The sequence below is a fragment of the Neolamprologus brichardi genome, chromosome 7 (genome assembly GCF_056152115.1).
Source record: "Neolamprologus brichardi isolate AB-2024 chromosome 7, ASM5615211v1, whole genome shotgun sequence".
Classification (NCBI taxonomy): Eukaryota; Metazoa; Chordata; class Actinopteri; order Cichliformes; family Cichlidae; genus Neolamprologus; species Neolamprologus brichardi.
This window is the reverse complement of record NC_142110.1, coordinates 4,754,202-4,777,508: the sequence shown is the minus strand read 5'-3', so window position 1 is coordinate 4,777,508 and position 23,307 is coordinate 4,754,202. Positions and strand designations below refer to the sequence as shown.

The 23,307-nt window shown below is 39.9% G+C and overlaps 1 protein-coding gene across 1 annotated transcript; it reads left to right on the top strand.

The window, feature by feature from the left end:
• Positions 1-630: 630 nt before the first annotated feature.
• si:ch211-106e7.2 (uncharacterized) lies at positions 631-20,171 on the top strand. The gene is made up of 4 exons (XM_006795744.2): positions 631-810; positions 13,891-17,996; positions 19,332-19,382; positions 19,484-20,171. The coding sequence occupies exons 2-4, from the start codon at positions 13,937-13,939 to the stop codon at positions 19,594-19,596; spliced, it is 4,224 nt and encodes a 1,407-aa protein (XP_006795807.2). The 5' UTR covers positions 631-810; positions 13,891-13,936; the 3' UTR covers positions 19,597-20,171.
• The last annotated feature ends 3,136 nt before the right edge of the window (positions 20,172-23,307 follow it).

Here is a 23,307-nt window from a genome sequence, read left to right as displayed (position 1 = left end):
AAGGGGAGAGTGCAGGTGACTGACAGATTTGTGTAGTTTCTGCAGTGATGTGGACACTGTACCAGTCTGATGTGGTGAAGGAAGAACTAACACAGAAGCTCTTGAATTGATTTGCTTTGTCCCTTTGGCCACAAGCTCTGGGTGGTGCTTCAAAGAATGAGATTCTCTGGAGAATTAGAGCTCAGTCCCTTAGACACGTTTACGTTTCAGGTTTCCAGAAAAAAAACAGCAAAAACAACAAAATGCATGAAAAGCTGAAAGGTGCGTTTAGTTGTATTAACTAATTATTGTGGAAAGTCACTAAATATATCATAAATCACTACAATCATGCTCTCCCCTACATAAACTGCCTTTATAGGTTAAAAGTATGGGTACAGGTATAATACTGGTCCTGTATTTGGTATGGGCTCCAAAATCTTAAGTTTGGCACAGCACTGTTGCTGGGACTGCATCGACTTTCTGAGTGGGAAAAAATCAAATTCCGACTGGAAACTCAAACATTCGTACTTCCTCTGGGCGAAGATGAGTCGTGGTCCTGTTTTGTGAAGCCACGCGTGTTCGTCGGGGTCCGCCTCCTTCGATGACGTCTCCGATCCGCCGACACTCATAAGCAGAGAGCGTTAGCGCGAGACGAAAGAGTTGAATCTCCATGGCGTTTACCCAACCCCAGGAAAAGGACTAAAACTTTCCCTTATTAAACCCGGATGTGATATGGAGGAAGCCACGCCACTTCCACAAAGAGAAGCTGTTTTATCCAAGAGGATGCGGACTATTTGAAACCGCTGCGGCTCAGCTAGAATTCGTGAAAAAGTAAGTTTCTCAGTTGCTCAAATACTCAAGTACAGTACAGATGTTGTGTAGTGTACGCTGCTGCACACATGAGTGAAGCTGTGGATGCGAATAATAGACTACATTAAAGTTTAATATTAACATCTGACGTTACTGATCAGCGTTTAAACCGGATGTTACTGAGTTTTACGATTTTAGGAAATGTAAGTCTTGCATTGAAAATAAAGGCACAACCTTTTTAAGCGTCGGGAGAGCCGCCAGTTTAGTTGGAGGGCTACATTCAGCAGCGTTATGCTAGACTGTGCGATTTTTGGCCCTTTTTGAGTCGTGCGACCGTTTTGGCGATCGGCCCGATTTTGACCTTCATCGTGCGTCGAGTAGTATACGTGGGGTAACGAGAAGCGATTAACAGCTCCCGATCATCAATCGCTTGGTCGATTTCAAACGTGTTGGAAATCTTCACGACCGTCTTGAGGGTGTCGCCGCAGTTTCTCACACTGCGCACGCGCAAACACAAATGCCAGCGAAAAAGACGGCGCAGCACGGCAGTGCAGCGATGGAGGCACAACTTGTAGAAAGCTCATCCGAGCCTTTTCGATGTGGCTTCACAAAAATATCACGACCACAACAACCGTGAAAATAGTTGGATGGACACTGCTGCTCAATCACAGCTGCCTGATCAATGTTTTTCATTAGCAATTTAGCAAAGTTGATGGCGGTGGTGTGCGTGTCCGTGTGAGTGAAAGACAGAGAGCAGAGAGGGAGATTGAGCGACAGGATTTCTGTTATAACCTTAATTTTATGGACGCACAGTGTGAGCACTCGGGTCGCATCAGAGCATCGGGTCGTATAGTGTGAGACCCTGCATCGTGACCTATGAACTTCTAACCTCTGCGAGTCAATCGTACAGTTTCAGCAGGAGCTGAATCGCGCGACTGAAAAAATCGCACAGTGTGAGCCCGGCATAAGATCTTGTTTTAATAAGGGGAGTGTCGGACGAGCTCTAACATCTCCAGCACACCCCGAAGTGTGGACTCTGGTAGTTTTCCAGTTTTCAGTTTTATTTGTCATATGCAAGTTAGCACAGGGTCAACATTGCAATGAAATGTGTTTGTCAAGCAGCAGTCACTCAGCAGCATGATACAGTAGGAGAAAATATAATAAAATAAAATATAAAAATAGTAAGGAGCTAAATATTAGAGAGACATGGTAAAAGAGAAAAGATGACTAAATATATATGTATCTATAAATATAAATATATGTACACTAGTGATTAAATAAGAAAATCTTGAAAAGAAATATGACGGGAGGGTAGATGGGATATTGCACAGGAATGAGCAGCAGAAAATTACAGTATTGCACTTTAAATATAAATATCAGTGACAATAAAGTGAAGTGACCAGTGCAGATTAAATAGAGTACTTGTGAAGCTGCAGGGTAGCTTCTGAGTGCTGTGTTGTGTGTGTGTTTAAGTGTTGTGGTTGAGGTGTCGTATGGCTTGGTGGTAAAAACTGTTTTTAAGTCTTGTAGTCCGAGCAGACAGACTCCTGTAACGTCTGCCAGATGGTAACAAGGAGAACAGCTGATGTGCTGGGTGGCTGTGGTCCTTGATGATGCTGTGTGCTTTACGGAGGCATCGCTGGAGGTAAATGTCCTGAATGGCAGGAAGCCTCGTGCCAGTGATGTGCTCTGCTGCCTTCACCACCCTCTGTAGTGCTTTACGGCTGCTGGCAGAGCAGCTTCCGTACCAAACTGTGATGCAGCTCGTCAGCAAGCTCTCAATTGCACACCTGTAGCCAGGTAGCCAGTCAATGTCTGAAAATGATGTTTTATGGTCTCCGAGCCACTCTCTGATCACTGATGGCAAACCCCTGATCATTCACTATTGCTCTGTGGAGGGAAATAAATGTTGTTCGTAAAATTACATTAAAAATAAAATTTGTGTTTGCACAAGTTAACCCCAGCTACCTTTCTCAGGATATTAACTGCTAAAAATGCATTATTTTCTAACCTCTTCAGATAACCAGTCACCACAGAGCAAGAACATTTGATGATGATGCTTGCTGTGCTTTGCCATAATTATTTTTCCTGTATTGACCTGATACCAAGTAAACACAGGCCGATACTCCAGGTACCGTCAAAATATAAAGGCAACTTATATACGGAGAGGAGTGTCATTCCTTCATGCATGTAGACGGTGATGTTGTGTGGAGTGGGAAGGCTTGAGTGTTCTGTAGCCTTGACATCATCACTACCAACAATACTCTTTTCCTGGTCTGTTGAATAACAGCCTGTTTAGAATCAGCTATTTACCTCTTAAGGAAGCATGTTCAGAACCTCAAATCCTACTTTATGCATGCAGATTTGTTAACGTGCCTATGTGTGCTTGTGTTTTTATAATATTAAGGATCTTGATTGATACTTTATTGTTCTCACTGGGAAATTTGACTTCAGTTCTATAAATCTATGTGTCAGCTTATTTTAGGCTCTCTTTGATTCTGTTGGGTAGAGGGACAAAAGCCTTCTTTAACCCATTTAGTTTGTACTGCCACACTCTATGCCTTCTTCCTAATGGTGCCCAGTACAGGATGTATAATGGATCACTAAGAATTCTGTGTTGATTTATGTGCACACTGGTCAGAAACTGGTTGAAGTGCTCAAACCTTAATATACTTGTGTTCAAAAGACTCTTAGTTGTGAGATAAATGCAACATTAATTAAATATATGAGGCAGCTATTTGACCTAAAATGAAGAGTGCATTGGTATTATGCGTGTGATCTTCCTGTGTTTTAATAACCTTTACCTTAAGATATGAAATTATGATCTTGCGGTATAACCGAGCTGTATACATACCTTTAGAAATAAACACACTAACTAATTAAAGATTAGTAAATTGTAATATTATTCACACAAATAAATGGGTCAAGGATATTATTATATTAGATTAGATTATACTTTGAATGCAAAAAACTGATGAAGGTCAACATGGATATACAAAGTGTATCTACTCCTAAAATATTCAACACACTCCTAATATGCATCTGTTCTGAGAGCACCATGAGACACAATGTATGGAACAAAAGCATCATTAAACCTAAGAGCAGTAAAAACTATTCAATTTGCTTTTTATTTGCATAGTGACCTGAATCGGTGAACCCATGTTGTCCAAGTGACGATTTCTCTTCCACGTGTATCATGAACAGTTTGTTGGTGTATATGTGTGGCTCTGGTCAATCCTCTGTACCTTTGCTAGTTCATGAGGATGGTATCATTAAAAACTGGTGGTAAGGGGGAATGTAAGCCACTGCCTAGTATTATTTACTAGTAAATAATTGTAAAAGTATGGGTGTTAATTTGCACCCATTCTTTTAATGTTGACGACATCTAGCTTTGTCTTTGTTCCAATGGTTTTAGGGCCACTGGGAAATGTAGCAGGTTGTTGTGGGACCTTTTTCGCTCTGTCTCCTGGGAGCACACAATCTCTGTGTTATCAGTGTCTTGGCACTTCAGTGCGAGTGGGTGATGTACTGTGTTGAAGGACTCCTGATTCAAAAGCTCTGGTTATCAGTTGTTTTAATTCCCATAGTTTTGTTACACTTCAGAGTTAAGGACGTCCAAATGTTGTCCGACAGAAGGAGCAAAAAATACTGTGACATAAAATGTGTGCAGCAGTTGTTTTGTTTAGTAACCAATGCATGCTCTCAGTCATCCAAGTCATGGTAGTTGTAAGTGCTTGAGTTGAAGGACTCCTTTTGAAGTTCTTGAAAATGTTTTACCTCTTAATATAAAGGCTTCTGCAGTTCTAACAGCTGATGGTGAGTCAAAGATTGTTGCAAGACCTTGAGGGGGGAAAAAAAAGAAGACAACTGGACTTCTTTTGAGATTTAGTTCTAAAACTTGCTGAAACAACAACAGCTATGTTAAAATGCAGCCAGGAGGCGTTTTTGTCTGAAAACGCTCCACGTCCACACTAATGTTTTCAGTCGTTTTCAGAGTTGTGCGTCCACATTGAAACAGCCGAAAATGCTTTTAAGAGCCAAAGTCAATGTTTATGTTTTGCCTTTTTGTTATGGTGGCACAGGCGTATAGCTTTACCTGCGTCTCAGGTGATGGCATGTGGGTGTGGTCAGTCTATTTACCTGATGTCGGTGTTCGCAGCAGTGTTGTTGGGTGAGTGGTTTGTGGGCAAACTTTTCTGTTGTCCGTCTTTTTTTTTTTTTTGGCACACCAGTTAATCCATGCGCTATTTGTAAATTGATTGAAAGCGCAAATGTTTGGTTTTTGTTTTGTTCTTAAAATAAATGCGCAAAGTACAAGTACGACTCTTTATGGATTATTGGAGGCGCGTCACAGGGACACAACCAACTCAGCCGGCCGCGGCTTTATTTACGGATGAAAGTCGCAACAATGCTTACGTTGCAGTACTGCACACACAAGACTATTCCAACTACCTAATTTCTGTCTACCATTTATTTACTTTCCGGCGGCAATATTGTTGAGGAAAAGCAGAGAGTTTTTTAAATGGACTAACAATGAGGTGGAGTTGTTGCTGCGAGTAACGTACAAAGTTGCAAAAGCGAGTGAGAATGAAAGAATTTGAAGAAAAGCTATCTGGAGCATGTACAAACTGATATTAATCTTTAATAGGGCTGTCAAAATTGAGAGCAAACAAAACAACTGCTGTATAATGCCCTCTGCTATCTTAGTTTAATTGGTCACATGACTGCATCACATGACTAAATTGTGTCATCGTTTTCGAAAAGGCTCCGGGTCCGCTGTCCACACTGCGACGTGAAAACAGCGTTTTCAAATGTATGAGATGAGATGGCCTTTATTTGTCAGTTGCAGGTCACAACCGAGATGACAGACCTTGCCGACCGTACACACAACACACAAACATCACATTGGGGAGACAGGTCAAGCTAGGTAGTGAGGAAAAAAACATTGAAATGTGTAACACAAAAGGATAATACAGGAATGCACAGATATCAACACACCATAGCACAATAAACACAGACAAGCAACATGGGAAAGTGTTTCAGTGTGTACATCTGATCTGGGACGGCTGCAATCTTCGACTGCGCCTCCAGCTGACCCGCTGTATCTGCTTTGGAGAGCGTTTTCAAAACGCTGCACTTTCCTTGACCGAAAACGCCGTCTCAGTGTGGACGGAAGGCCAAAACGTAGAGAAAAAGATGCATTTTCAAACGAAAACGCATTAGTGTGGACACGGCCTCAGTCTCCATGCCAACGATCCTTGAGCAAGCTACAAACCCCAAATTGGTCCCCGATGGATCCAGCTGATATCTGCAGTTATCGATCATAGCTGAATGGGGCATGTTGTATCGCATGGATTAGAAACGAGCTACATAAAAACCAATCCATTTGCTATTTTAAAAATGAATGAAAATCTTAAAGTTACAAATGATAATTAATGTATTGGTACAATTAGCCCTCTTTTGTTTGAAGTGCCAAAAGACCAGCAGTGTTCACACATTGAGGTTGAAAAAGGAAAACATTCCTTAAATAAAACGAAAGAAAAGGTTTTATTTAAGGAATGTTTTCCTTTTTCAACCTCAATCTAGTCCCAGACAGCTGCTGTACATGGATCAAACAAACTCAAGGGTTCTTAACATAAATTTATATTTCTTATTTTAAAAGGTACTCTTCATATTTGTAGCTTGAGAAGCCTGGAAAAAGCACCTCACCATCATGATGGAAAACTACAACAAAGAATCACAAGGATACCCGAAAGCCTTGGATTGGAACACATCTTTTTTTCAAAGCATAAAAATGCATGTTGTTACAAGATGGTTTCCATTTCTATAATTGATATGTTGCTATGCTACCACATTGTACGGTCCCTCTTATCGCAGAACAGAGAACTCTTCACATCAATGGTTTTCAGGGTCTGACAACAAAGAGCTGGATCCCTGAGCACTAAACAGCTGGATCCCATTGACCTGCAGCAAGCATTAGTAAGGTTATTAGATGTGCAGGAAGAGGCCTTTCCAGGAAAGATCTGGTGCAATTAAGAGGCATGTTTGGCTGGTGCTGTGTATTTCTAACGAGATAGTGGGCTGAAGATTTTATAGATGATATTTGAATAAAATTTATATTATAGCATTGTTATTATGCTCCAAGACAATAGGAACACTAATAGACTGAACTAAATTAAATAATACAATGTATTAAAATTATGAAATATAAGCAATATCTCTATAAATACAAATACATATAAATTAATAAATACAGATATTACAGGGAATAACTATATATGTTTAACATTTTACTGTGAACTGTAAAAATGTGTGTTTTTGACCATAGAGAATGTCCAAAGGGTGTAACTACTGCACTGTGTATTAGATGGAGGGAATTGCACAGGGAGATGGCCACAAGTAGGAATGATTTCATTTGTCGTTCACTGGTGCATTTGGGTAATCTTAGTCTTTCACTGAACGTGCTCCTGTGAGTAGCTGGCACGTCACGGAGTGGGTCTTTATCTTGGACAACAACCGCTTCTCCGACAGCACCTTAAGGGTGTCCAGCTCCATCCCGGTTATATTACTAGCATTGTGAGAGTCTGACCTGCTGCCCCAGCATGCAACAATTAAGCCCCTTTTTCATTAGTACATTAGTACAGGGGTAGGCAACCTTATGTGCTATCTAAAATTTCCTCGGAAGTCAATGTGCCATATGATTGCATTAGCAATAAGAAGACAGTTGAAGACAGTTACACTTATTTTTAGCCAATTACAAACTGAATCTGGTAGTTGGGGTTGTTAGATACTGTCAAATTGGTCTCCGATGGATCCAGCTGATATCTGCAGTTATCGATCATAGCTGAATGGGGCATGTTGTATCGCATGGATTAGAAACGAGCTACATAAAAACCAATCCATTTGCTATTTTAAAAATGAACGAAAATCTTAAAGTTACAAATGATAATTAATGTATTGGTACAATTAGCCCTGTGTAATAATTTAAAGATCCTCTTTTGTTTGAAGTGCCAAAAGACCAGCAGTGTTCACACATTGAGGTTGAAAAAGGAAAACATTCCTTAAATAAAACGAAATAAAACCTTTTCTTTACTATTTTTAATAAATCTAGTCCCAGACAGCTGCTGTACATGGATCAAACAAACTCAAGGGTTCTTAACATAAATTTATATTTCTCATTTTAAAAGGTACTCTTCATATTTGTAGCTTGAGAAACCTGGAAAAAGCACCTTACCATCATGATGGAAAACTACAACAAAGAATCATAAGGATACCCGAAAGCCTTGGATTGAACATTATGTCCAAACACTAATAAACACTTTCATCTTTTTTCAAAGGATAAAAATGCATGTTGTTGCAAGATGGTTTCCATTTCTATAATTGATATGTTGCTATGCTACCACATTGTACAGTCCCTCTTATCACATAACAAAGAACTCTTCACATCAATGGTTTTCAGGGTCTGACAATATAGCGAATGGATCCCTGAGCACTAAACAGCTGGCTCCCATTGACCTGCAGCAAGCATTAGTAAGGTTATTAGATATGCAGGAAGAGGCTTTTCCAGGAAAGATCTGGTGCAATTAAGAGGCATGTTTGGCTGGTGCTGTGTATTTCTAACGAGATAGTGGGCTGAAGATTTTATAGATGATATTTGAATAAAATTTATATTATAGCATTGTTATTATGCTCCAAGACAATAGGAACACTAATAGACTGAACTAAATTAAATAATACAATGTATTAAAATTATGAAATATAAGCAATATCTCTATAAATACAAATACATATAAATTAATAAATACAGATATTACAGGGAATAACTATATATGTTTAACATTTTACTGTGAACTGTAAAAATGTGTGTTTTTGACCATAGAGAATGTCCAAAGGGTGTAACTACTGCACTGTGTATTAGATGGAGGGAATTGCACAGGGAGATGGCCACAAGTAGGAATGATTTCATTTGTCGTTCACTGGTGCATTTGGGTAATCTTAGTCTTTCACTGAACGTGCTCCTGTGAGTAGCTGGCACGTCATGGAGTGGGTCTTTATCTTGGACAACAACCGCTTCTCCGACAGCACCTTAAGGGTGTCCAGCTCCATCCTGGTTATATTACTAGCATTGTGAGAGTCTGACCTGCTGCCCCAGCATGCAACAATTAAGCCCCTTTTTCATTAGTACATTAGTACAGGGGTAGGCAACCTTATGTGCCATCTAAAATTTCCTTGGAAGTCAATGTGCCATATGATTGCATTAGCAATAAATTTAATAACGCTCTATATTAACAGTTACACACTATATAGAACCACTTTGTAGAATTTGTTCGCAGATGTTGGCAGCTATCAGTGAATAGTTATCAGCTATTTTGAAACAAAAAAAGACAGCAAATGAACTGTACAACATAAAATGCAAATGCTATTTATGATCCCCTCACAACAATGATAAGAAAAATAAGGCAATATGGCATGTTGGTTAAAACAGGGATACACATGTTAATGTGATCTCTGGTCTCCCACTCAGAGACACAGGTCTCAGTGTCCAGCATTCAGGCAGCTACCTGAGGACTCATGTGAGAGAAAATCTGCTCACACAGATACGTTGAGCCAAATACAGTCGATAATGTTCTGAAGACAGTTACACTTATTTTTAGCCAATTACAAACTGAATCTGGTAGTTGGGGTTGTTAGATACTGTCATTAAGAAGCGGCATAAATTTTTTTTTAATGCACATTCTCAGATTAATTCACTGCGTGTCGTGCCCAGGGCTGGACTGGGACAAAAATCGGCCCGGGTGTTTTGACTACAGAGCGGCCCACCAGGTATTAAAGCCATAAAACCTTTGAATGAAAACAAACGCTGTGGTGACAGTGATGTACGCTGTCCTGTTGGTATATGTATGATTTCCATACATGCTACATCAGATAAAAACTTTGGTTGTAAGATTCAGATAATTATTTAATAAAAGCTAGACATTTTATATGAGAATAATTGAGAAAAGTATTTCTTTGTGCCCCCCTTTCCCTGTTAATGTCCTACCTGGCCCCCTGGCAAACCCAGCTAAACCCGCCCCTGCACAGTTACTAGCTGTCAGCTACACAGAAAAGCATCCTGGTATTATTTGTCTCTCAGAAACAGTTCATAACTTCCCTTCAACTCAAGTTAATAATTAATAAATTCTAACAACAGCTGATCAAGCTTAAACGTGCTGCTGTTGTTTAGCACGACATCCGCCAGTTTCCTCTTTCTGGCGCAAAGTGGGCGATAAACAAACAAGATAGAAAAGCTGATAATTGATCAGTTTCATGATTGATGTAGCAACAGGAGAAGGAGGGGGAGAGAATGAGAGAAGAAGAGGCAGCTGTGCAGCGTAAACTCCAGCTTTGTGTCTTTTTCCATTGTAGCTGAAGTCCGGGACAAACTGTGTTCCTTTTCAGCTCAATACGAAACGCGTAATATTTTCTCTGAATACGAGACGATTCTGTTTTCTTATGGGACGGTTGGCAACTCTACTAACCTTATGAATAAAATAAAGTTCACTATCAGTAACATCATAGCACCACCCAGCTGTATATAAACTCCGTCATGCTAGCTAGCACGCAGTACGAGTTATTGTAACTGACTGAGAAGTCAGCATAACGAAAATAAACTCCACCTAAACTTGGTTTATGTGACCCAGATAGACTGCAGGTCATAACTTCTTACCTGAAGTTCAGTTCACCTGACACTCGGACCGGCGGCCGCCTCGGGTCTCTCCTCCTGCCTCCCCTTCCCCTCATCCACCTGCTGGCCTCTGTGGAAGCTCCGCCGTAGCCACCACCAAACAACTGAGTTATTTTAACACATCGACCAGCATCTGGCCAATCCACCACCTCTCATTGTTTATACCATTACAAAAAATCTCCCCATAAAAACGAAAAAATCACATTCGCGTGACAGCCACAGCTAAAATGTGACGTCATCAGACTGCATGTGACCGATTGCCTGGATAGTAGCATCACTTGATGAGTCGTGAGAAGGTCTCGTCCACGAAAATCAATACCGCCATTTTTGAAACCCAGCAATGGGGAAATGGTTGCAAAAAACAGCATGTTCCCCAAGGGTTCATGTTAGAGTCAAATTGTTGAATGTTGTCATTGTGTTTCTTAAATTTGTAAAGTCTTGGTTCAAGGATCAAAGACATTCCTTTGTCTCTGACCACCTCTCCAGTCAATTTGGTGCTGGGGGAGGCTTAGGGGGTTTTTATTGTAGATATATCCTACCTGAAAGATCTGTTTCTTGTGCTGTAAGCTTCCTGCTTTTATGATCCTTTGGTGAGCAGGAGGTCACACAAACGCACCCCCATGACACACACACACACACACCTTTATAGCGTAAGTGGGTGGGGGGCTGCCCTTTGGCACCCCTCCTCCATAGTCTTCCACTGCTCTCTCTATTGTTCACCCTGGGGTTGCCCTCCTCCAGGCTTGTACCTGTGGCTTCCTGTCTGGGGGTGGGTGCTGGCAGTTCTTCTGCCCTGCACCCCAGCCCTTTGTTCATAATCCAAGACTATTTTTCTATATGTATTCTTACCCCCTAACAGTCGCCATAGTATAATGTTGCAAATATTCACAAACTCTGCAGTCTCTCTAACTCCAATGTATACCAAGCAATCTATTATTATCAACAGTACTAATGGAAAAGGAGTTATAGGGGATGGCACTGGCCACAACAGGAGACGACTCTGTCTCTTCCTGTAAAGTGCAGTGGTGTTTTTAACCCAGTCCACTTTGTCCCACTTCCTGTGTCTTACTCTTACCCCACTTTTCCTAGACAGTTGAACTCAACCTTGGTTCATTTCCTGTTATGTCCTTTTGAATGAATGAATGGCTTTATTGGCCACATGCAGATGAAGTTGCAGCATTTTTACAAACCAATTCTGGTTCATCCGTTTCATTCAACGATCCGCTTTCGCCCTTGTCATTCTCCGTCGCCGCCGTGCCTTTTTCGCCATGTGCATATGAAACCAAAGGCACTGCGCATGCGCGTTTTACCCATATTCTATCACGATATTTCATTTTCTTGTCGTTGCCCAACATTATACCGGTATTACCATGAACGGTATGATATGGCCCAGCCCTAACGGGTACCCATCCCCATTTTTACTACACTAAAACGTCTTACTTGGGTAACAATGGACAGTCTGGGCTGGGACAATGCAGTCTGTGTAGAAAGTTATGTAGTCTGTGATGCACTCAGTAAACCGATGTTTGATGTTCTAACCAGAGTGTCTCCCAGTCTGTTCCGCTAAGGCCTTCTCCAACCACCTCCTAATACTCCCAGTGGTCATACTAGGAGTCTGTCTGACCTACCAAGTGGGGTTATGGAGGAGAAATTGTATGCATCCTTGACCAGGCTTAGCATACAGCATATTTGCCAACCTTGAGACCTCAGAATTAGGGAGACATTCGAAGGAGGGGGGTATACATATACTTCCGGAAGTGAGCAACTGTGTAATGGGACGGTCTAGCCTTCAGAATTGCGTCACTAGCTCTCTCGTTGGAGTGAAACTCTGCTGTCTGTTTCTTGCTATCTAAAATATAACCGGATGCTGGCGTAAATTTTCGACCATCCCACACTTCTGTTTAATCAGTTTTCTGTTTGAAGTTTATTCAGCTGTGTGGAAACCCTCCCAGGGGATTAATAAAGTTTTATTTAATCTGCGGTCTCCACCGTTGCTCGACACTGCGTGTATAGAGCAGGTAGTGCAACAATAGAAAAATAGTTGTGGGACGGCACTGTGCAGCGTTTGTCTAGGGTGTTGATCATTTTCCTAAATCCCTCGTTTTGCACAGTGTTGATGGGAGTCAGGTGATAAGTAATAGCCTCCGTAATTTCTTTGTGCCTGCGGGAGTTCGACGGGTATGGGGAAGCGCTGTATAAGGTTCCCGTTATTGATGTGTGGGCGGTTGTCCGGGACGGATTTTCTCCGGTCACTTTCTCGTCATCCCTGACGTGCTCTCCGTTGTTTTTGTTATTTTTTTCCCTGCCAATTTTAGCAGCCAGCTTTTGTATCATGTGGTATAAGGCTCCGCCCTTGTCATTTGTTGAGCAGGAAGAGTGAGCGCTTGTTTTCATGCAGATTACGTCCCGGATCAAAATGCGGTACAATCGTCGTCTTTTTTTTTTTTTTTTTTTTTTTTTTAATCGTTGTCATTTGGAAATGAGATCGCACATAAGTATGAATTGAGATCGCGATTTTCTAACGATTAATCGTGCAGCCCTAATTTGGTGTATTATTTGCAACTTTAAACCATATGCTATACCTTCCTTATTCTTTGCTGAAAGTGTCTAGAAACTAGGTTATGCCCTTCTCAATGTCTACATGTAGACTGGTCTGGCAAACTTCCATGTGCACTTGAATATTCTCAAGGATAATGCACTGGTCCTGCATTCTGCGGCCAGAATGAAAACTGTATTCCTCCTATATTTGAGTTTCCACTAATGTACAAACTCTCTTTTCCAGTACAATAGTATAGACCTTCCTGGAGAGGCTGAGGAGTGTCTTTCTCCCTTATAGTTGGGGGACTGAAGGGTGTACTTAACTGTATAACATTATTTAAATGCCCTCAGCAGAATTGTGACATACTTTGAGATTATAAATACATTTTTGAGATCTAGAGTAGCTGTTGATGTGAGCATCAGATAGAGCTGGTAATGCGTTATCTTCAAACTAATGTAGTTTTCCTTAAAATGCCTTAATTTCAACTCATGTTTGGGTTTCATTTTAAAGGCTTTTTTTTTTTTAAAAGAAAAGGTTGGAAGAACACTTGTTTGTGCAAAAAGCCATGTTTGCACAAACAACTATCCTGTTTTATTTATTGTACTTCTGGTCAATGCTTCTATTGCTGATAATTGGTTAGAGACGTGTTTGTTTTCTTTTGTTTTTTTTTTTTCTTCTAGCTGTCAATGGCCAGTTATGGAAGAGGGCGTGTATTTAAATCATTAAGTACAGTAAATATGGGTTCTGGTGCAGTTTTGTAATTTAAATTTATTTACTGCCGTTAATAGATTTTTAATTTTTTTGTTATTGTATTTATTTATTTTTTATCCTTTTTCAGGATCATTCCCATTTGAACCCACTACAAACCTTAACGGAGGAAGAAGATGCAGTCCTGCACATTGATGAATGGACAACACCAGCAGATTAGACAAGCCTCTCAGCCCTCGCAAGCTGCTCCTTATCATGCCCATGATGGAACAACAAATCTGCAATCTTGGACTCCAAATCAAACCATTCACTATCAAGCAAGAAACCTAGGAGTGCAAAATGTACACGCTGAACATTTCCCTTTGCACAATGGAGCTTATTCTAACAGACAAATGTCAAATTTGCAGACTTCTGCAGGAACTTATCAGGAGGTTTCTTCTCAGCAGAATGGTGGAGGCAATAAAAATAGTTATTTTTCTGGTATGTTCTTTAACTATATTCAAAATGTATCAGCTAATAAGCAAAGTGGAAACCCATCTTTGCCAGCATCTGGATTTCAGATTCCCACTCTGCAAGACTGTAATCAGAATTCATCAACTCAGAGTCCACCTAACCAGATGAACTCAAACACTACATATCCCCAGCAAGGCATGTCCACTCATTGGAAAGAGTCACCTGTTGTTAATGAGAGACAAATGATTGGAACACAGGATAGAACTGTGACTAATATCCAGCATGCCAATGTTCAGCAGGGCATGCAACAGAATGTGAATGGAGACTTGACAAAACCCATTTCAGCGTACACTACACCAACTACCTCATTTCCACCTGAACGTGGTTTATGTACCAGCACTATGATGTCTGGCTCTGAACAGACTATGTACCTTGTTCCGAACAATCAGGTTCAACGACAAAGCGGCACTCAGCATGGATTCTCTCCTGTCAACTCACAGAGTTACAATATGGGAACCTCTCAGACTTCAGGAAACAATAACATTGCAACATATCCACCATCAAGTGCACAGAATTCTTACTTCTCCAGCACCAGCCACAAAACTCAGCAACACTCGGCTCAGCACCAATTAAGAAACAACAATGGGATCAAGACTGCCACCTACAGTAACTCAAATTTTTATAAAAAGTATGAAAATATCAATCACTCTGCAAAAATGAGAGGGCATCAGATAAAAACTTATAAACAACAGAAAGTGATCAGGCACTCATTAAGTGCAGATAGTTTAAATAATTCATGCACTCCTGGGTCTGATGGTTGTCGTCCTCCTCCTCCACCGTACAGCTATTCAAATCACAGACAGCAGCAGTATGCCAGAACGACCACAACGATCTTGTCTAATCAATCTAATATTCAACCTGGGACTTCGGCTACCCCTAAAAATTATATTAACTTGAATTCCATCGAGTTATTACCCGGCCATTCTGGGCAGTCTTTACCTCAAAGCACTCAAAATGTAATGTCAAGAACACAGCACGCTGTAAGTACACCCCATCAGCAAACCTATGTACCTAACGGTTTCCACAAATCTGCTGCAGGAAATGAAAGAAGCCCAAGTGAGGAAATTCATCCTAAAAAGATCTGTAGCTTAATGAAATTGTTGCTTGGTTCATCCCTGCTGCCGGAATCTGTTGACAGCAAGACACAATCATCAGTAGCAAGCAGTTTTGAGACGCTGCCATCAGTCCAGTTAAATGACAGCTCCATTCACTCATCACCTGGAAATGCCAGCACCAAAGCTGTTGCTGTTGTACAACCACTGCCATCCCTGGAAGGTCAGCTTCACAATGACCATGCTTCTTGTGATTCCACAGCAGGAGACTCTTTAAACAACCCTGAGAAAACTTTTGTTTTAGATACCACAGCAATTAACAAAACACTGCCATCTTCAGAGTCAGGGACACAAAACACAGGGAAACAACCTGAACTGGATGTTAATGTTCAAAATTCAATTCCATCCCAAGAATCAGTATGCCAAAATTCTCCTGAAGACCAAAGTGGGATCCAGACACTTTCAACATCACCCGTTTCTGATCTTTCCGCACTCCCAACATTCCCATGGACATTATTGACACTAACACAGTTGATAAAAGATGTAGAAAAGAATCAGAAAGAGCTCAGCGATTTGAAAGAATTACACACTGCACAAAAAATTATAGACCTGTTTTGGGAGGGAAAACGTGAAACATTGCAAATGTACTCATGCAAGGTAGGCTTTCTCAAGGTTTTAGAAGTTAAAGAATTCTGCCAAAAATATTTAACAGCCAACTCTGTTGTACTGTTGCAGGTAGATGGCAATTTTAAGGAGCAAATGGAAAGCTACCATGTCCTCAAAGACAATGAAGTATTTTCAGAATCGCCTTACAAATCATCATGGTTAAATCTAAATGAGCAGTTGCATGAAATAGACAAAGAATTTGGTTTCCCATTGTCTCTGAAACATCACACTTCATTGCTTGAGAGTGATGGCCAGAAAGATCAGCTGCACATCAACAACAGTGATCCTGCAATTACGAGTAAAGAGCCAAGCAAGATCTTGCCATCAACACATTTTGAACCTGTTGATTCAAATGAAGGAAAAGAAGCCACCACACTCAAACCCCCCTCAATTCAAACTCCCTCCCCTAATCAGACAGATGGTGCCAGTGACCCATGTTTGTCCCTGAAAATCCAAGTTATGCCTCCAGAAGAAGCCAGACGTTACCATGAGCAAATAGAAAATGAGATGCCACAAAGTATGGATGCAGAGAGGGTCGTAAGTAGTTCCACGGAGAGTGAGACACCTGATAATACAGAGTCCACATTGTGGGAATCAAAATTGGAAACTGTGGAAATTGGCATAAGTCAGTCGCTTTGCTGTCTTACAAAGCTGTTGGAAATGACTATGGGATCAAGTACATCTTATGAATGTAAATGCCAGAGCCAGAAAGAACAAAAGTTTGGAAAAGGGTTAAAAAAGACCAGTGATAATGGCGAAACAGTTGTACTAAAGCACAATAACCAGTTTGGGAAGGATCCAGTAAAGGACAAGGAGAACACTGATGATCAAATTGTTGCATTTAGTGGTTCTGAGCTTTGCAGCTTTCTTGGTCAAACCATAGATTTGACTGAAGATGATGACCAACCTCAATCGCCTTCTGAACAAAATTCTAAGAACCACTCCAAAATAGCCAATACCAGTCATTCAAGTATTCTATTTATAAGTGATGAAGATCTCTCCAGTGGTGAAAATGAAATTCTTAGCCAGAAGACAGATCTTGCCATAAAGATGTCTGAACCTTACGATAAGTGTGGACAAGAACAACCAAAGTCTACAGCATCGAGTCTGCCAGGTGCCTCAGTCAGTACTAACAAAGCTGAAACTGAAAAATTCTGCAGCACTGAGACTGAGATTGCCATCCAGATCCTGGATCATGGCAGGAATTGTGAAGAAGCTTTAGATGTGCCAGTGTCACCTTTGGAAACCAAAGAGCAATCTCAAATCTGTGCTGAAGGTGACTTTAAAGTATCTGTCAAGCATAAAAAAATCAAAAGAAAACACAAGAGACTCGAATGGGATGATGAATTTGGTCCACCCCAAAAGGAATCAAAGAAATCCAACTCACCGGTTGATCTTAATTTAGAAAATGCCCTTGATGATGTTTCAAAGTGTGAAAAGGAGCCTGCTGTTGAAGCTGAAGCTCTCAATATAGACTCAAAAAGAACTGCAGAACTGGTGCTGTTTGGCTCAACTCAACAAGACAAGTGTGCTTTAACTGGCCGCAGAAAAGCCCATCCCCGTTTTGTAAAGGGTGCATCTAAGTCAGCACACCTGAGGCCTCCAGAAGTTCTTACTGTCAATCTCAACCCTTTGAGTAGCAAGTCCAGTGACATGGTGTACAACAGGAATTATTCAGTAAAACAGCTAATTCATGACAAATGGTGGAGAAGTTTTCAACAGACTAAAGCTAGCCACAAAAAAAAACGTAAACACCGTTCTTACTCTGTTGCCGGGGGTATCTTGATGAAACGAGATGAAACTAAGGAATCCCGGAGTCTGAAGACGCTTGGAGAGGAGAAGAAGGATATCACCGCTGATAATAAGAGATGTTCCTCTAAAAGTGAATGCCAAAATGTCAAACCTTGCCAGGAGCACATAGTCTTGAAGTTCAGTGTTCTACCCAGTAACTTTGACCTCAAAGATGGATCCAGTGGCAAGAAGCAATCCACCAATCCCATTTCAGGTAAATGCCATAGATAGAGGGGGTACCGTTATTCTCATATTGCCCACAATAAAGTTGATTGGCTATTTTTTTTTTCTTATTATTATTATTAGGGATGTACCGATACTGGTATCGGGGCCGATACTGTAAAATGTGTGTGTGTGTACTCGTAAAAGTTAACCGATACCATGGACCGATACCAACTTATTTCATTAATCAGAGGGTGGCTTGTCATTTCTGTTGTAGTTTTTTAGATTGGCCACTTGGGGGGCTATTATTTTATTTATTTTATAATAATTATTTTGTTTGTTTGTTTACAATATGGACACTCTGCAATAATTTAAAAGTTTAATTTATTTGCAAACCTAATTTGTATTTATTTTATTCCAAATAGAAGTGTTTATTTATTATTCTGAAAGCTCGAGACAGTGCCAATAGTTCAGTGATATTTTGTAAAATTACAATGTGGAGACTCTGCAATAATTTAACAGAAGTGCTTATTTTTCACTTGAAATTTTTTTGTGGTCATTTTTATTAAGATTTTATTTTTTATCGGCAGGGAATATGATAAAACCTGTCTTCCAATTCATTGCATTTGTGTGTGTGTGTGTGTGTGTGTGTGTGTGGTAGAAGTATCGTTTTTTGTACTCTGTATCGGCAAGTACTCAGATCCAAGTATCGGTATCGTATCGATTTGAAAAAATTGGTATCGTTGCATCCCTAATTATTATTATTATCTATTGAAAACAATGGATCACAGAAGGCTGATTTTTGGTTTATTTTGGTAAAAATTGTGATCTCTCCAGATGATGCAGACCCATTCTTTTTGGTAAAGATCCAAATTTATGAAGCTAAAAGTTCCAAAGCACCAATCATCTACTAAAAATATTTATTCTTTAAAAATTAGTTTTTTGTTGTTGTTGTTTTGTTTGTTGTTTTTATTGCATGTTAGAAGGGTGATTGGCAAACATATTGTTGGAGTGTCTACATAAAGCAGGGACATTCAACATAAATTGACCCAGAAAAGACTAATGACATCTCTGCTCCTCGATGGGTCATAGTTGGAGTGGGATACTGGTGTTTGCAGATTAAAGTGGTGGTAAACATGGGAACTGGAAAGTACTGTTTGTTTTTTCTTTTTCTTTGAGACGGATGATCAAAGGATGAGGTCACGAGTGTAGGAAAGTTTTAAATGGTTCTATAAAGCTGTGTTATTACTTTGACCTTTGACTGAATGGCACAATGCATTAAATATGTAAAATTTGAATTTTCTCAAATTGAATGAATGCATTAGACAAATTAAAAAAAAAATGTAACAAAATTTATTTTAAGGAATTTTTGAATCTGTCTTTCCAGAAGAGCCAGAGAAAAAGCAGAGTGCTGCAACAGCTGTCACAAAACCAAAAGGTAGCAACTACATCTGAAGCATACATCAGTTCTTATTCTGCCTTTTTAAAAATGTTATTAATTAGGTTGTTTTTGTCTAATGGTTATTAATTACATCATAGGTAAATGGCGTTCGAGTCTGCAGAAGAATCGACCTCGACCTATTCCCAAGACCTTCAGTCTCTTCCACGAGTATCAGAAGAAATACAAGGAGCGCTCTCACTCAAAAGATTAATAATGTGAAAGATGTCTCTTCTCTGGGAATTTTTTTTTTCTTTCATTTAAGACATTTAGTACAAAGATTCTGACTAAAATTATGCCTTTGTGTTTTTTCTGCTGTGCATATACAAGCAATACATTAAGGCTGTGTAACCTTTTGTTGTTTACATGCCTGTAAAAAGCGTTACAGTCATGGAGCAGGTGTAGTTACTGACTTGTGGGATGTGGGAACTTGGCAGCCTTTACAAATTTGTTCAAGTGATGACATTCTGTCCGTCATTGATTATTATTGTGTCACTGCTCCTTGTCTGTTCACCACTGTACTCGCGGCAGAGATGAAAGGAATACATGGTATTTGCTGTCGGTGCAGTTCTGTTTAATGACCTGAGAAGCTCTGAAGATGCGTGACACTGCATAGTTTGTCTTGTGTCGGTGCATCAGAGACTGCATGCAGACTTTAGTAAGTCCACATGTTCCGAGCCATGTTCAAATTAACAAGTGATATCCATGAAAGGGGGTGTAAGTGTAAATTTTTTTTTAAGTTTTTGTTAAAAAAAACTTGACTTGTAACATTTGCATTGTAAGTTTTGTTTTGTGGTTTGTTTGTTTTTTTTGTGGGTTTTTTTTTTTTTTTTTTTTTGTGGGTTTTTTTTTTAACTGTTTTTCTACACTTTCAGTATTTGTATTTCAACATTTTTAAATTTTTTTTAATTGTTTCTACTATTAAATTATCAATTTTTTAATGTGGTTTTGTCTTTGTCTAAACTAATAGTAGGGATTCTAGTAGATTGATTTATAAGCTGCAACAGTTGTTTAGCATTAAAGGGAAATGGCGTAGTTCAAGGACGTAGATTTGGCATGGACGGAAGGGACATGTCCCCACCAATATTCAGCGATTATTGAATTGACCCCACCAATAATTTGATCTCTTCGAGTAAAGAAAAACTAACCCGATAGAAAGGAAAAAAAAAAAAAAAATCTGTCAGCGTCTCATTCACCCAGCGGTGCAGAAAGAGTTAAATTACGTTCTCTACTGGAGTCCTACCTCATGTGACGAATATGGCCAATGTGATTGGCTGTGCCTTTCAGGGAGCTCTGTTTAGTTTTAGCAGCGGCAAGCCTGCGCTGCCAGGAGGAGAGGAGGACGGCAGCAAAAAGGAAGAACCTGGATATAAGAAAGTATTTTTCAAAGAAACCTGAAAGTCACTTAAAGCCAAATTAACTCATAAAATGTGTCCGTCATAATAACGTTACAGGCTATGCTATGCTTTGGCCCACATCAGTCTAAAATTGTATGTACCCATTAATAACGTGTTTTGGAAACTAACTGCACAGCAGGCAGCACTATTAGTTCTCTCAGTCTCAGAGCAGCATTTCTAATTTTGATTGAAACTGTCAGAGAAAACAGCAGCCTCGAGTAAGCCAGGATATTAGTTTACAGAGGCTGTTAAAATTATGTCTAACGTTAAAATGTTGGTGATACAATAATTTCATCCTAATGGTGCTGACTTATTCATAGGTTAATTTTTGAGACCAAATGTCATGAGGTAGTCATGATTTTGGAAATATCCACCTTGTAGTGCAGTTTGCACAAATTGTTTTAAAATTGCACTCACCCTACAAACATTACTGACGAGTCAAGATCTTCACAATTTGACAGAAACACTGAAGCAGCTCCACATTTTATTCTTATTGTCATGTATGTCCTATTTGTCAGGTGACAGAAGAACCAACACAAAGCTCAGAGAGTGATGGTGATACAAGATCACAGGTGGAATTGGATGATGACTTGATGGTTCATGACTGTATTTGAAGCACATGTGTGACTGCATGTATGTGGAATGTCTCACTGTTATTTATCAGGTGACAGAGGCAGCTCTGCCATGTTGTAGCTCGGACAGAGGTGAAGAGGCGAGGTCACAGGTGACTGACTGATGTTTTGGTGCTATAGATTAACTAGTATCATGACAATTTTTAGGCTGCTGATGTAAATTGTTTCATTAGTGTATATTTGAAGAATCTGAATTGACATGTCTCATGTGTTATTTTATCAGGTGGCAGTATGTCCTAGTGCAGTCAGAGGGGAAGAGCCAAAGGTGAGGCACATCAAGCACAGAATAATAATTGTAATCTGAGGATAAAACGCATGTACTGAGGCTGAAAGAAGCTTCAGTGCTCTCAGAAGACTAAAAAAAAGGCTACGGTCAACAATGACTCAAATGAGATTAAACAATGCTGCTGTATGTCCACCAGGAGAGACTGCACAGTATAGATGTAAAACAAACAGTGTTGGGAAGGTTACTGTTAAAATGTATTCCATTACAGAATACAGAATACATGCCCTAAAATGTATTCTGTAACGTATTCCGTTACGTTACTCAATGAGAGTAATGTATTCTGAATACTTTGGATTACTTAACATATTATCATGCATTTTACAACTACGTGAATGTACTATTTCTGTGTGATTTATTACTGTTACTGAAGGTCCGCGGCTCCGAACCGTAGTAAAGGGACCTCTGACTAATACGGGTTCCGTGTTGGGCTCGTAGCCGAAAAATAGCTTTACTTTGTTGTCTGGGTCAACTTTGCTAGCGAGAGACAGAGAGAGGCGTTGAAAGGCTGCTCCAACGGAACTTATTGTTTTTGGAGGAAAACACGAACACGGTGTACAGTCGAGTCTTAATAGCTTACTTACAACTGGGCTCGTCAGGCACTCTTCTTGGCTGCAGTGGTTATTATTATATTTACATGCTTCCAGCTCCCGTTTTTGCTCGATGACAGCTCGTACTTTTCCTTTTTCTCCCTCCCTCGCTCACAGACACATAACGAGTATGGCGGTCCATTCTCCCTGCAGCACGGACTACACTGCCTATGATGCTACATTCTTTAGAGCTATACCTGTAGCATTCCGCCTATTAGCTTAGCACAACAACAACAGGCGCTCTCTCACCCAGGAAACACTAGAGCGTCGCCCTGTAACCATGGCAACCGTAACGCTGCCATCTGGAACAACAGAACGTAGCTGTCAAACAAAACCCAAACAGTCCTGACCCGCCACAATATGAAACAGGAAAGTACCGCCGTGTAATCCATTTATTTCAACAAAGTAACTGTATTCTAAATACCACCTTTTTAAACGGTACCTGTAACGGACTACAGTTACTCATATTTTGTATTTTAAATACGTAACGGCGGTACATGTATTCCGTTACTCCCCAACACTGAAAACAAATATGCCAGTAGTTGATCTCAGTTAACGAGAGGAGCAGGCATGTGTTTGGCTCCTTCACATTGAGTTGTTGTGTGGTACACCGGTAGTCCATGTCTGTTGCTGTAACAGTAGTTCATGTTTAGAATAGAAAATCTCAGCTCACTGATTTGATCGGGGCAATAGTGCCTAAACTGTTGCATAATTTTGCTGAGAGATCTTTTACTTTGTGGTAATCTTAGATGAGTTGTTTTATGGACAAAAACCACCAGGTTATTCAGTTTTCCCTTAGTGCTAATGTGTCAGAGATGTTGGTGTAGTATAACTGAAGTAATGATGTTAAGTCCTTAAAGTCATATTCTTTTATTGTCATGACTGTATATTAAGTTATTTTTATGTTTGTATGATACCTGATTTATATGGAATATGGCTGAAGTAAACTAAAGTCTAAAATACTTATTCAGTCATTTGTTTAATAGTAATTTAAGATGATATAATTCACATATAAAACTATGA